Below are 16,038 nucleotides of genomic sequence, written 5' to 3'. Positions count from 1 at the left end.
AGCCTTCCCCAAACGGACACTGCTCCTGCAGCATCCATAGCATACCCTGATATTCACCTTAAATTGACCCCCAAATTGCAAAGTGCATTTACGTGGGGCTTGGGAGGGGAGAAATGCAGCAGGGATGGAGCCAGCAGATGCTGCAGGGCTGGGGGGGGATGTGCCGGGGTGGGATGCAGGGACCGATACCCAACGCTTGTCGTACAATGCACCAGACAAAGAGAGAGAATTTGTATCAAAACTTTATTTATTAAACAAAAAAATGCACCATTGGAATAACATTTCTATAAAAAATGAATATGAGACTGTTCTACAGTGCATTACAAAACCCCCTTTTTCTTCATGTAGTAGTATACAAGATTGTGTGTAGAAACAGTCATTTATTTTTAAACTGTAAGCAAGTTTCCTTTGTCATAGAACAAGATTTACACTTAAATATTGCAGTCACTATTCTAATTTGGTTAACAATGCTAGAGTCTGACAATTTAAAGAAACTGTTTATAGGCTCAAAATGCCATCTTTAGGCCTTTTGTAACAACAAGTTTGTTTTTTTTTTTTTTTAAACTAAGGCTAGTTAAAGCTGTAGTATAACCCATTTCTATCAGATAAACATATCACTAGTATGCTAAGAATTTTTGAATTACCTTGCAAAGCCCTTTAAATGGCATTCACCAGTGCCAGGACATTGAATTAGCAGGCTGGAGCCGGCGCTTCACAGCAGCCGTGGGGTGTGTGTGACAGTGGCGGTGACCGGTGACTCGGTGGCACGGTCCCGCTGCCCAAACTCCTCCCCCCGAATCCTCACGCTTGGGGTGCGTAACGCAGGGCTGGAGCCCAGCACAAGGGGACATGGGCACACTGCAGCTTTAACAGCCTGCTCTAGGTTTCCAGCCAGGTATCCCTTGTATCATAAATTATCCAAAAGAAAACACTCTAAATAATAAATTAAATATTACTTATAAAAAGTACACCCTCCCCCCCCGACCGCCCCATCCCAAACGTGGTGGCAATTCGCAAACGTAGGAATTGCCGGGTCTATTTTACAAGAATAAAAACAGCATTGTTCCTTCTCCTACCGCCGTTGCTTCCTCGCCCTTGGACGTCCATGTACAGCATACAGTGAAGCACGCTGGCTCGTGCCGCCTCGCGACAGCGGGGGCTGCATCGTGTTCTCCAGCCAAGCCAGATCAGAATGAGGATGCGTTCAATGCCTTTCGCTGAGAACGTTAAAAAAAAGGTCATGGAGCCTCCGAGAACCCAGTTCGACACCAGACGGGACACGGAGCAGCTAACGGGGATGCAGGGAAACAAAGCCGACAGGAAAAACAATCTCTGATCACCTATGAAGCCATGATTTTTTTTTTTTAAAAAAACCCTTCTTCCATCCAGCTTCCAGGTATCCAGCTCAGAAATGAGGCCGAGGGTGTTGCAGATTCGGTGCCTTCTGCTTCCCTCTGGTGCTGCCCGCGGACCGCTTCCCTCACCTGCATCTACTTCGGGATTTAACGAGCAACTTGGACTCTCCCCCTGCAAAAATGTTGGCGCCTGGTTTTACAGCTAAAGGTGGTTCGTGCCTGGTCACGGCAGCATGTGCCATCACCTGAGTATGCATTTGCAGCACTCAGCGTCCCAAAAAAGGACCCTCGGTGAGCTACAGCAGGAATTATACCATCAGCTCTGACTGCAGAAGAAAACATCTGATGCTTCCCAAGGGCTGGAAGGACCCAGAGGTGGCCTCACTGTTAACTCACTCCCATCCTTCCACGTGTGAACAAGCCCTGCCATCGTTTTGCCTGGTGTTTTCTGGGTTGCACCGTGTGTTTTGGCAGAAGATGTCAGAGCCGGTGATCGTGCACTGCAAACATGCCCAGAAGCTCTGGAGAAATGTTTTCAAAAATCATCTAGTCTTTAAAAATGTCAAGGAGGGAATCAAGCTAGACATGCAGCGGTCCTACCTAAGCCAGTTTTTAAAGGAGCTGGTGCTGGGAAGGGGTTGGTGACAAAATGCTCCTGTAAAAAACTAAAGGCAAAGCTGCTAAAAGAAGAGGCTCAAGGATTGCCGACGCAAAGAGCAGCCAGTTTGCAGCAGAATCTTACCACAGCATCTCACACACCACATCCCAAGCTGCACAGGAGCTTCATAGTTAAGATTTCCTTCGCTACCAGTACAAATTTGCCAGAGCATACTGGGACATGCATTGATGCTGGTGGTGGGCTGGGTGCCGTGGGAAGAGCAAGGACCAACCTTTGAAGCATTTGCAGACCTGTTGGGAGACTCTGGGGTGGGCAATTCTGCTTGGAGCTACATGACTATCTCCGTGTTGCTCCAATTTCTGGCTGCCTGTTAGTTGGAAATTACCAGTTCCTAAATTTGAGGGTGCAGAGCCAGACCAGTATAGGGGATATGATGGTCCTCACTCCCTGAGAAGTGACACCACAAACCCTACAGCAAAATTTTGGCAGTATTGATGTCCAGCCCCAACTCGTGACATAATCCAGAGCATATGTAAGAACAACAAAAATCATAAGCAAGGTCATATGCAAGAACTTCAAAAAATTCCCCTTCCAAAAATTAAATAGCTTCTCAAAGTGACAAAACCTTTTCCACAAGAGTGGACATCTAAGCAGCCTACAAAGACGCTGAGCTAGGGAGTGCTCAGCCTTTAGAATCATCAATATTGCTCCATTTAGGTGTTGGAGCAAAGAAAAAAAAAGAGGAAAAAAAAAGGAAAGAAATTGAAAATATCACTTTTTGGTCGCTTCCCCCCCCCACCTGTTTATGGCAGCCCTGTTGTATTGATTAGCTAATGATCTTCCAAGGTAACATCAAGCTTCACAAGCCTGTCATGCATTGACAGATTTCTCATTACATTTTTTCTGGGAGTGTCCATGGCTGAGATAGTCACAGGCTATAAATATTCTGGCAGTTGAGGAATTTGTCAAAATCCAAAGAAATTCTCAGCCAAGCTCACTGCAAATAAATAGAGCACCAGCAAGATAGAATATGGAAGTTTTGTGCTAAAACATCTGAGTTTTACAAGTTATGTAGTTCACACATAAGGTGAAATTTTAAAAGAAATGCCAGCTTGCTAATTAGTTAGATATTGTACTAAAATTGTCCTCAAATGAAGGTTGGGAATGTCTCCAAGGCTACAGCGACACCCAAATTGAGTGACACGTGGCTCAGGGGAGGTGAAGGGTACAGCCCTTTTATGGCTGTAGGTCTGAAGGAAAATTTAAAAAGAATAACCTGGCCCTAGACTCAGTATTTATATGGAATAATTTAATGCTGAACTTCAACCGAAGCAGAAATTTCTTGCTAATTTATTTAGAAAGGGGGTGGGAAGTGGCTGTGTCTTGCTTGGGCTGAGCCAATGGTTGTTCCTTCCCGTGGACAGAGTTACACGAGGACTTGTTTTGGTGTTGACCTTGGCCTTGGTCTGCGAGCGGTATCGATCGAAAGGGGCTGAGCCTGGAAACAGATACGCTTCAAACGGCAGAAGAAAGGCCTCGCTCACGGGAGCGCCAGATCAATCTTTCGGGGGCTTAGTGTTCAAGTCGAAGAGAGATGCCTGAACCAAACGAAGAGGCTGATCAATACCAAAGCGGTTGGACGCTACAACGCTTGTGTCCGAACCAAACAAAATCCAACTTGCAAACCCTCTTCGTGACTCCTCTTAGTTTAGGCAATTTGGGATTGTTATACATATGGTCCTGGATTAGTTTTCTGTGATTAAAAAGGTGAAGTGCTGCTCTTTAAACTCTTGGGGGCAGTTTCTGCTCCCAGCTGCAAATCCAGGGTAAGAGATATTTCATAAATGATAAGTGAGAGACAGATTTGACCTTATGTTCCTATTTCAACAATGTCAATCTCTGCAAATATGGACGGGGAGCTATTCAAAAGCTGCATTAAGCCTTCATTTTTTGAGTTAAAATGGAGGTAGTTGATTTTATACAGTCTAACAGCTGAGCTGGGTTTTCATCAGGAAAGATTTGTTCATTTTATTTTTAGTAGAGGTTTTTGGTTACAAATCTTTCAGAACTGGAAAGCTCAGCCTCCCATGCAAACAAGATTTCCTCACTCTTGAGAAATATTTCATTAAAATCTTAGTAAATTGAATAACAAGGCATTTTTAAAGGAGCATTTTCACAAACACGCTAGAGATCCCAATGAAGCACTTGAATTCCTCCTTGACATCTGATTTCCTTTCCAGCACAGGGCCGTAGAAAATAATCTGAATTATTACTTCTGTTGCAGTGCCATTTTACTCAAAATATTTTATTCGGAGATTCACATATAATTACCCACCTAATAAAAGGAGCTATTAGGTTGTAAAGATCCTATCCTTTCCATGCTCTTTTAAAATTATGACCCACTCAAGCTTGAAATCAAAGGCAGAGCTGAATGGAATAATTCATCTGAAACTCTCTTATTGGGTTTTGCAGCCTCCTAACTGATAAATATGCAAATTAGTTCCCTTTTGGTGATTCAGCTGCATAAACAGGGATTAACGCTGAATGCAGCTGAAAATTTAGCAATAAAATGTATGCACACAAAATTTAGTCAATTCAACCCGTTATCGTTGTCAATAAACACTGTAATGCGCAACTAAAGCACTAGGACAAGGAGAGGGAATCCCTAAAGATGGTGCCCGGTGCCCGGCTGCTCTCCACTCTTTGCTTGCTCTTCTCATGGAGTACTGCCAACCTCAACCAGGAAGTACTACGCTTGCAGAAAAACCCTCCTCATTAATTTATCCGTTATTTACCAGCCTCTACGGTTCCTCCCCCAGGCTCGTGTCCTGCCCGCGGGAAGCACCCGCCGTCAGCCACCTCTTTGCCCTCCTCATCCTCTGCCCATCGTCATCCCGGGTGGACGGGTCCTCGGATCGGGGCCATCCCAGGGGATGCGGGGTGGATGGGAAAGGCTCGGGGAAACTTCAGCTCCGTTCTTCTCTCTGTTCCAGCTCGTGGCGGCCCCAGAAGTGCTTCCCAGTGTCACCACGGGGCGGTCCGGCGCAAAGGCCACCCATATGCAGACGTGTTTTATGACAAGCTTAAGCACGTAATGACTGCGTGCCAGAGAAGATTGCATATTATGTCCTCTTTTTGCAAGTGTACACTGGCTGGCTGGCAGCAGGCCACCAATGCAGACTTTTTTTCTTCTTCTTTTCTTTTTTTTTTTTTTTTTTTTACATTCCTGGTTCTCTGTTTGCCATACATAAAACATTAACTACGGGAGGATTTACAAACGCTTGCTTAAAATGGCTGAATTTTACAGCAACTCCCTAATCCCCACCACTCGTGCGAGATGAGTGACGGAGACGACAAAAGAAATTTGTAATTTGTCTTTTCATTTTGTTGTGCTGTTGGGAAAACTTCCAAATTTTTGGTGTGGTGGTGTGATTATTTGCTATGGGTGTTTTTGTAGTCAGTAATTACGTATTTAAAAAAAAAACCAAAACAAACGAGTGACCTACAACACTGTCTCATTAATGGCATGGTCTATGTTTAAAAACATACTTGCATGAGGTAAGACTAGATCTATACAAAGAGCTACAAACCTCTACGGAGTAAAACATGAGTTAGTCATGACAACTTGAGCTCTACGAAGACTAGTAGATCAAAATGAGCAATCTGGTGGCATCAGCTACGACTCCACAGCAATGACATCATTCGCTTTGCCACGCTTTCATCACTTTAGATGCCAGATCTACAGTTTGGTAACATTTCCATTATTATTCTTTCATTTTTCTTCTTTCTATCACTCCTTTTAGGACTTTGCAGGAATCTTCCTTGCACTGAATGAGTGGTACCGGGAACAAGATGACTTTATGGGGTGGTGTACGTGGGTGGTATGTGTGAAATCCTGGTATGCTGCAATGCTCCGGGATAATTATCGCTTCATCAAGAGCTGTTAGAAGGCTGAGCCTGTGATAGCATTGAGTTGCTTCATTAGCCCCTCCAAACTGGCCATCTGTTCACTCAGATCATCCTGCTCATAAACCTGCGAGTGAACAAACACACACAGATAAGTGGGCAGCAGGATGGGAACCAAAACCCCTTGCACAGAGCCCAGGATGTGGCTCGTGGCAGGGACCTCCCAGGAGGCCACCCCACCGGCACATCTTCCCCACGCGATCCTCGGGGACCTGAAATGCCCAAGGATGGGCTGAGGCTTACAGGTTGGATAGCAAAGCCTCTCTGGGCTTAACACGGGAGCTGAAAACCAGGGGTGACCATGCTAAAACAATGCTAAATGTTAACAATCCCTCCAAAAAAATGAAACCTCTCCAAAAAATGAACCCCTTTCAAAAAATGAAAACTTTTTTAGTACCCAACAGAGACATCAAACGCTCATCCAAACGTGTCCTCTTAGGGCAGGCTGCAACAGCTCGTCCAGCAATTAGCTGAACTTCTAAGCCCTTGCTGGTGGGTGGGAATTCCTACCCGATGGCCTTTAGTGGGAGCAGAGGACTGGGAATAGTTTTCAGAAACGCTTAACTGGGCTGGAGGAAAGTAGACCTTTGGGGTATGGTCAACTGAGAATCTGCAGCAAAACCTAAAATTACCAGCTTGGCATCTGTTCTTGGGAACCACTGACCTCCAAAATTACCAAGGAAAGAGTAAGAGGAGTGACTCTTCTTCCAGATGCTGAGAGGGAGCTCAAACATTAGTTATTTATGTGGGTTTTACCCAGTAAAAGATCTGACAGTGTTGTATGAGCCCTGCAGGCCATGAGGCGTGATGGAGCCGGCAGCTTAAAAGAGCACCCGCAGAGTCAAGCTTAAAAAAAACCCCTAATCCCCAAATTTTAGCTTTTCTCCCCAAATTTTGATGACCTGATGAGCTTGTTGCTTGCACTGTCATTGCCTGTAACTGCCCTCACACTTCTGTAGCTTGAGCAGTGTCTCTCCCCTGGGCTAAATCATGTTGCTGTGATGAAATAAGGTGTTGAGAGCTGAAACTGCACTTTTTGTTACCAGACATCCTGTGCTAAATTACTCCTTACACCCACAATTTTACCACAGAGGGCATTTTCCTTCCCATTCCCATTCCAGTAGGATGTTCCATGTCTCCTACATTGTCCGGCGTCCTCCTTTCCCAGCAAAACATGAGAATCCTTCTGCGACTATATGCAGAAGTAGATTTTTATGCCGTTGAAAACGACAAGCAGGAATCAAACACTGTTGTCCTGCATTAATCAGGCAGGCCCAAACCCTCCATACCTACGTCTAAAGCAAATCTTTTGTCTTTCCCTTTAGCCAGGATGAAAATGTAAAAGGATTCACTAACAAAATGTTGGACAAATCACTGCTATAGTGCCTCGCAAAAAATTCTCCTGTGCAAGTAGATGAAAAGAGGTGATATACAACATGTATTTAATACATTTCTTTTTTTCCTTAGTCCTTTTCTTTTTCACTGTTTCATCTCCTGGGTCACGTGAGACCTTTCTCTAACGGAGCCTTAATAGGAGCGGAAAGATTATTCTAATTTCACCATCTTTTCGGTTTCACTTATCTACTTCTTCAATGCTATTTTTCTCACCATTATCTGGTATTACTACATACTCATTTTTCCTGCCAAAATTATTTTCTTCCCTTATCGCACTTCTCACCCCCTCCTTCTCTTCTCCCAATATCTCAGGGCGCTCAGGAGAGGCTGTGCGAGTTGTCCCACGGATAATATTAACACAGATTTTAAGTACTCGCTTCTCCCCCGTATCACACACGCCAAAGTCCATAAAGCCAACAGCAAAGTTTTACCAGCTGCCAGAACTTTTTAGTAGCTTTCTAATAGCGATCAGCTGCAGCGTAATACCTTAGGTAAGGAGGGACAGATCGTTATCTAAAAATTAACGTGCAGATTGGGGATTAGAGACTGTAAGTCGATGGTGATGAGCCCCGCAAGAAGGTTGGCTCTGAAAGATGGTTCTTACGTTGGCGGAGTCCTCCGTCTGCTTGTGGCCTTCTTCTGCGACCTCCGGGGCCGTGGGCACCGAGACGGGCAGCAGAGGTGACCTGGCTTTTCCTGCCAAGCCAAGAGATGCTGTTTTAACCTGAGCCTTGGGGAGGTTAGGCCCTGGAAGAAGAAACAAAAGTCACATTGAGAAGCTGTAGGTAAGGAAAAGGGGATTGGAGTGAAATTTGGAGCTTATAGGCAAAACGCAGCTGGTTTTACCATTACTGCTTGTGTTTTCAGTTGTAAACATACAGTCCCCTTCCCACTATTTCTTCCTGGAGGAGCACCAGAGCCAACACAAACACTTTCTAAAAACTCTTCAATTCTATTTCACGGGCTCTGCTCCCCCAAGAGGACTCGTAGTCACAGCGGGTTTGCAAACTTCTGTTGACATTACTTTTTGATGAAGAATGCTCTTCTGCAGAAACAAAAGTTTTCACAAGGAAATTTACATTTTCTTGGGGAAAAACACCTACAAACCTGGCACTCCGGGAAGATAATGAAAACCTGGTCTCCGTGGCCCCTGCCTGGCAGGGAACTGTCAGCTTGATGTTGTGTTTGAGGGAGAAAGTGAGACTGAAGAGAAGCGAGCAGTGGCCAGGCTGGGGGAGTGGCAGTTATTTCCATGGTTCTCACCTATTTTTGTTCCTAACTCCCTCAAGCTGATAGCAGCCCTCCAGATGGGTCACTGCACAAGCTAAACTAAAAATTGTATTTCAACTTTCTCCAAAAAAAAAAAAAAAAGTTCTTTCTGGCTTTTTATCCCAGTTTGGAAGGAGGACAAAACAAAAATCAAAATAGATTTCTTTTTTTTTGGCAGAAAGGGATTCCCCTTTTTAAGCAGCTCTGCTGAAACTCCTGCTGCTGCTCCAAGCCGCAGTGCAGCTGCTTGGCAAAAGAGTGTCAGCCTCAGTACTGTGTGAAGTTCTGCCCTTTAAAGATGCACCTACTGAGATGTCTCAGTTCTCTTCTAGAGGAAATTAAAAACTCTTTGCCTCTTTTAATGATTTAAAACATCAAACAATAAAACTTTTGTCCTGAATGATCTGCCTCCACTCAACACAAGGCTCTCTGCAAGACACTGCTGGAAACACAAGGGCTGTCAGTTGAAATAGAGGCACACAAGACATTGATTTTAAGTACACGGGGATAGTTTTCAAATCAAAGTCACCATACAAAGCCAAACTGAAATCATGTCTCTGTGCATCGTAAATTCAAGGCCAAAAATGGGGACGGCAATTTCAAGCTTTCTTGCTGCCAGAGTAATCCTGCTTAACCATCCCTACGACCTGCGTAAGGCCAAACTCATTCCAGTGAGTGCCTTTGGCATTTCTTTCAGCTCCCTCGGTCGCCAAAACTTCTTCTTCCCACTTTCTTGCTATCAACATCACACCACTTTGATGTCTACTGGTGCCCTAAGGCAAGTTTCGTGTTCATATCTTTAAATATGGAATCTCCAGGCTGACACTTGCTTGACAGGCTGCATCACGTACCAGGGATGGTCAGGTTGCCCCAGCCATCCCCAGCAGGTAACAGCAGATCCCCTCTGGCACCGGGGCTCACTTTGGAGTCTTGCAGGACACCTTTCCTTCTCCCATGGGACACGGGCACAATTTTTATTCTGCTCATTTGACTCCCATTGAAATCAAGAAGACAAATAATAAATAAAGAGCTTTTTTCTATATATTTTCTCCACTACCACCTTCAGCAAGCCCTCTGCCTTTTTTCTGTTATGGACATGTGTACCATAATGATGATAATAACAACAGCCATTGCTTTAGTAGCTGATAGTGCTTATTAGAGATATTAAAAGGCATCAGCCTCAGTAAGTCAAGTAGGCTATTAGCCATTGCATCAGAATTGGACACAGAAAGAGAAAAAAAAAAAGTCTTGAGACACTCCAGCCATAAAATGTGTGTTGAGGAAAGGGTGTCCCAAGGACGAGCCATGGGACAAGTTTCTACGAGGACGCCCGTGGCTCTGGAGCTGAGACACAGGGACCAGGAGCATGGGAGATGTCTCCATCCACATGGGACGCACACGGGCTCCCTCCAAAATCCACGTCTCAGATCAGAAACCCACCCAGTTTCCAGGCAAACCCAAACCATCTCTTCATGAATCTGAAATTGAACCACCCATTTTGTTTTCTTCACCACTGGATTCCCACCTGATTACCTCTCTTTTCTTAGACACCATTACCATATCATGAAATCAATGCTCCTGGAGAGTAACTCCAGCGTAGGAAGGTGGGGAGCTGCTGCAGCCAGAGCAGCCGTGGCTCTCGCTCCCCAAATCCCACCAAACCAGTGTAGTCATGACAGCTCTCTGTATCCTTACAGCTCCAGCCAGTAGCCAGGAGACAAGAACTGCAGATCAACTTTCCTGTATTTCAAGGAACTGTGTTTACATTTTTAATTAGTTTAAGGCAGAGAAAACACAATGGAGCAGAAGAGAGGACAAAATCCCTCCCGAAACCAAGCTGCCAACAGCGTGTTCATTAAAAGTAAGTTCTAGGAAAGAGCTGCAAGAGGGGGGCAGAGAGGTAGAGACTCACCAACACCCCCTCTGTAAGGCTGAGAATCGCAGATAACACCTGCTTAGTTGAAGCTGTGAATGTGTGAAAGCTCAATACAAGCTAAAAGAGATCACCACAAAGATACCCTCGCTCTTCCAGCTCCAGTTTAATAGCTAAAAGTCTTCTTTAATAACTGGGCCTTCAGACTTCCCTGTATCTCAGCCTAAGAGTAGAAGATACAGCTATCCCCAAAGATTCAATCTTCTAAACGCTGCACATTCAAATCAGGTTGTAAAAAAAGGAAATGTTTTTCCCTTCCATTTCTTAATAAAAAACCACTTTTTTCCAAAGAAGTGTGGGGAGGAATATTCACACACTGACACTCAAAACATGCACCCAGCACTGAGAAATGCAAGAGCCCGAATCTAAAAAATAAAGTGAAGAAGGTAGCACCACGGGCAAATTAACTCTAAGCTGCCTGGTGCACAGACTGTAGTTTCTCAACATTTTTGTTCCCTGGTGCTTTGAAAACACCTGCAGCACTCAACAAAGAAGCCAACTGCAGTTATGGCCCCTGCAGCTGGCAGCTGGGGTGGTATTTCGACTCAAGTAGTGCTCGCGTGCCCTTCAAAAGAGATTGATCCGATTCCTGTTACAGGGAATCTGGATTGCGTCCTGGGATATCACCATGACGTGAAGAATAACTAATAAGATACAGCCACCACAAAAAAAAAAAAAAAATGCATCCATGCTGTTTATTGGTTAGATAATGGACCCAAAGTGGCTTTTTTTATACAAGTGACTTCGCATTGTGACTTGTTTGATTTTCATGGGCTGGTGGAGAAGTAAATATTTGATGTGGTGGCGAGAAGCTCATGTGAAATGCAGAGTGTGTTGCTATTGTAATCCTCTAAATCCCGTGGTAAAAATCATGTTTCTCATATGTAACTCATTAATTGTAGTAATTGGACTTAAAGACCTACTTTTCTGCACAAAGACAGATGTTCCCTCCTGGATATTGTTAATGAGAAGCCATAATGATGATTAGTAAGTTCAGTTTGTGCATCTTTTTGCCCTTTAGCTCGCAAAAGCAACAGGCAAATTGTAATGCTCACAACTAAAATGAAGCCGAGAACATTTTCCTTACGCGTAGCTGCGTATTTCAAAGTTCTTCAGCAGAGGTTTTACAGCAGCGACCGTTTTCCAAGGTAACACCTGTAACACGGAATTAGTACAATAGTTGAGCCCTCTTCCCCCAAAGGATGTTAAAAAGACCAAGCAGGCCTCTCTCAAAGAGAATTCTGGACGCAGAAGGTTGACATGCTAAGTAAACTAATTTATGCAAATGAGTAGCTAATTAAATTAAAATCGCTTTGGTTTCTAATGTTCTCCAACTCAGCGGGAGTCCCGCAAGCAAAAAAGAGGAAACCTTGGATCTGAGGCCACAAGAGGCAGAAGGTGACAATACTGATCAGGTGTAACTCTGAGCAGCCCCAGCATGGATTTACTGTTTAAAAGTTTCATTTTCTCAGTAGGGTTATTAAACACTTCACCGGCTCATTAGTTAGATGATATATGGCTACCAGGTGCAAATCCCAGCTACTGCCGCCTCGCCGAGGCCCACGCTGAACTCGCTGCAGTACCACCCCTGGTATTTCAGGAGCACTGAGCATCAGCAGAATCCTGTGTCAAGCCAAAAAGAAGCAGTTTTCTAACTCTATACCCATTTGTGCCATATGTTATCACAATGGACACCAAGTAAGACTGATATAGCATCCATCCTCTTGAGAGCAATGCTTTGGGAGAGCTACTTGGCATTATTTGATTTCAAGATATGTTAAATGGGACGTGAGATGACGGACCCTGCCAGGTGAGAACAACTTATTTCGGTGAGAGGGCTCAGGGTTCCTGCTGTTGGCATTGCAGGGCTTCCAAAGGCCAGATGAGGCCAGATGTTCTCCAGGGAGGACAGTGAGCTGCAAACTCAGTGTCAAAAAATGCTATGCTCACACTCAACGGATCTGGGGTCTGTATCCAACCTGAAGACCAAAAGCTCTCGTGCGGTTCACGTGTCACAAGCATTCTGGGTAATGATGCAAAACAGCAACATGGAAAAAAAGAGTTAAAGTGGAGAAAATGAATGCAAAAATTGAAAGGAACTAGTTTAAGGAGAGACAAGAAATCATGCTCAGTGGAGACTACTGGAGTAGAAGGCGGCTACCAGTGAAATTCCTCAAGATCTGGATCTAGGACCAATTCTTAATATTTTGATACATACAATAGGTATATGATTATGAAATCTATTACCAGCAAGAGCTTGGAAATACAGCTGGGGCTGAAGTAACACAAAGAGAACTGCAGGGACCTTTCTGCCTTTCTGCTGCTCATGCAAACTTTCAGTCTTTCACAGCAAGGAGGCTAGGCCGTGTATCACACCCCTTCAGCTGAATTTCACATCGCTTCGGCTGTTTAAAAGCGAGGGACGAGTCTCTGCGGTTCTTTCATCTCCCTCTATCATCTATGGAAAGAAGCGTCTTCCAAAGTCAGCAGAGAGGTTGGATGAATTGTCTTTCACAGAATCACAGAATCATCTTGGTTGGAAAGGACCTTGAAGATCATCCAGTCCAACCGTTAACCTAGCATTGACAGTTGCCAACTACATCATATCCCTAAGTGCTATGTCAACCCGTCTCTTGAACACCTCCAAGGATGGGGACTCCACCACCTCCCTGGGCAGCCCATTCCAACACCTAACAACCCCTTCTGTAAAGAAATACTTCCTAATATCTAGTCTAAACCTTCCCTGGCGCAACTTGAGGCCATTACCTCTTGTCCTATCGCTTATTACTGGTTAAAGAGACTCATTCCCAGCTCTCTGATCTCTCTCTGCTTTGGCTGCACAGTGAGCTTATGTGACTGGGACAGAGCAGAAACCTATTCATCAGAAGTCTAAAATTAACTAGGAATGAGTCATATCTCTGAGAAGAAGGAACAGGAAGTTTTACCATAAATTCTCCTGGGTCTAACAGCAGGAAATGAGGGAAGAGAAAAGCCTGCACGCTTCTGATTTCAAGCCTACAAGTGGGTATGTGCCTCAGAGAAGACAATTACGAACTTTGGATGTATGAGGGAAGCAATTTTTGGCAGGAGCAAGGCAAATAGCAATGGTGTTTTAGAAAGCGTTGGGAAGATCCTATCTGGAAAGCCTGAGGAGTTGCACAAAGGAAAAAATGAGCTGTACAAAGTGTTGAGAGGGACTTCCCCCAGTGACAAAGAGGAGGACTCTGTATGATAATCTGTATATATAGAAGAGAAAATGTGATAGAATCTGCTTTGCCTGTGAATCCTGCACTTGTCAGAAAGATTGTGGCTATTTGTTTTCACTAGGTGGTAATGCCAGACTCAAAGGCAAGGCGAGTCTTTCCATTCACCTCAGCGAGATGTGGATCAAGCTCACAATGCCAACAAGATCACTAACAGCTGGGCTCAGGAAGGACATATCTAGGCTAAAAGAGCAGATAGCGACCGCAGTTATAGGAAGGAAATCTAGCATTTTAGAAATGCTTATCTTCCTAATACTCTGCTCTCGGTCAACACGTACAACCATCATCAAACACGATGTGTGACAGCAGGCAGGACACTGGAGAAGCTCTGAAAAGAGGATTTTGCAGTAAGATGCATTGTGTTGTATATGGGCTACTGGTTCCAGTTTTAAACATGCAGCCATTTTAGTCTATTGATTCCAGAGTTGGACAAAATGTTTTGTTCAATATTTGATTAATCTAAAGCTAATTTTTGTGTTGTCGGTTTAGGATTTTCAAGAAAGCAAAAAAATATTTTGGATCAGGCAAACTATTTACAGAATTACAGAATCCTTCAGGTTGGAAAAGACCCTTGGGATCATCGAGTCCAACCCTCAGCCCGACTCTACAAAGTTCTCCCCTACACCACATCCCCCAACAGCTCATCCAAACGACCCTTAAACACACCCAGGGATGGGGACTCCACCCCCTCCCTGGGCAGCCTATTCCACTCTCTGACCACTCTTTCTGGGAAAGATTTTTTCCTCATGTCCAGTCTGAACCTCCCCTGTTGCAGTTTAAAGCCGTTCCCTCTTGTTCTGTCACAAATTACCTGTGAAAATAGGCATGTCTCATAAAACCGATTTGGAAACTTAAATAGAAAATTTCCAAACAGGGGATACAGATATATTTTTCTATCCAATAGCCCAACAGACAGGGCATACATCAAAGACGTGAAGGGGATCTGCAGTTGAAGATCATCTGAAGAGGCAGATGAAAATTGATCTATCTACTGGGGTGCAAACAAGCCTTTGTTTTCATAAGAACTGAGAGGATTCTTGGAGGATGAAGTGTACCGAGATGAATCCTGTATAATGAGCCCATAAAAGTCAAAATAAGCTGGAGAAATTAGAAGGTAATGTCAGACTTGTAACTAAATGAGGCTAATCTTTTCTGGCCCTGCATCTCACACTTTTTCCACAGCTTTTTCTAACCAACAATAGACAAAAACTTTCTGTGTCATTAACTAGAGCTGCTTCTAGCAATGAAGATCTGTGGGCACGGAGGAATCTGCCAGGATGCTCCCACAGAGAGATGTCACAGCTCGCAAAACTGAAAGCGATCAGTCTGGAAAATTAAAATTCTTCAAGAATTTTGTCTGTCCCAGATGCTTCTGACAGTAAGGAGATTGGCAGGCTGAATTTCAAGGGTGGGGAAGGAAGGCTGAATAGCAACGCAAAGCCAGATGTTTTCCTTGTTAAGTGAGGTATATTGTAGTATGAAGACGTAATTCTCTCACAAAAGCACAACAGAAAATCACAAAAGGATCAAATGCCACTTACAGGTTATGTGATATTTCCACCAGTAAAACCAGCATCAATTTAAGTGACTTAAAAGTTGAAACATGAAGTAGAAGTGAGCTCACTTGTAGCTCCATGGCAGGATGTTCCTGTTCAAGACGGTGCTTCTCAGGGGAACAGAATATGTAACCGTATGAAAAATATTATTTGAAGACTCAGCTGTTTTAAATTACAGGTGGGAAAAAATATTTTCCATCAAGAAATTGAGTTTCTAAAAATGATTTCTGAGGTGATAATCAGTGGAGGCTTGGCTCATTCTGCGAGGGAAATTGTTTTAGAAAGAGGCAAAGTTTAATTTAGAAATATTTGATAGTAGGAGAAATAAAGTAAAAAGGAAAAATAAAACACAAAAGAGAAAGAGGTCATTTAATCACTCTCCTGAATATGGTACCAAGCAAGTACTGGCACTGCCTATTGGGGAGGATTTTGAAATAGCACTGATGAACTTCACACATTTTTACGTGCTACAACTTCAAAATAAGTATAGAAACAGGGAGTTTGGAAAGGACACTTGCAGACAAAAACACAGACTGCTCAAATATGTGGAAATATCAGAGAGATTTAGTCTCTGTCTTCTCAGCTGCTCTTCATGTTTTTAATCTATTTGCTGGAAATACTATGTGGAATAAATAAGTGTTGGGGCAAAAGTGACTCGTTGGCTGCAACTGCTCAGTGATAA

The 16,038-nt window shown here is 43.8% G+C and overlaps 1 protein-coding gene across 1 annotated transcript in view; it reads right to left on the bottom strand.

Moving 5' to 3' along the window:
- Positions 1-5,216: 5,216 nt before the first annotated feature.
- Positions 5,217-16,038, bottom strand: part of LOC141918062 (netrin receptor DCC) — a 629,575-nt gene continuing 618,753 nt past the window's right edge. The window contains exons 29-30 of the mRNA XM_074812087.1: positions 7,940-8,082; positions 5,217-6,007 (exon numbers count right to left, since the gene is read on the bottom strand). Coding sequence (XP_074668188.1) covers positions 5,918-6,007; positions 7,940-8,082 — 233 coding nt within the window. The 3' untranslated portion in view covers positions 5,217-5,917. The remainder of the gene's footprint in view (positions 6,008-7,939; positions 8,083-16,038) is intronic.

This window comes from Strix aluco, chromosome Z (assembly GCF_031877795.1).
Source record: "Strix aluco isolate bStrAlu1 chromosome Z, bStrAlu1.hap1, whole genome shotgun sequence".
Taxonomy (NCBI): domain Eukaryota; kingdom Metazoa; phylum Chordata; class Aves; order Strigiformes; family Strigidae; genus Strix; species Strix aluco.
Note: the sequence above shows the minus strand (reverse complement) of the source record. Positions and strands in the feature narration are given on the sequence as shown.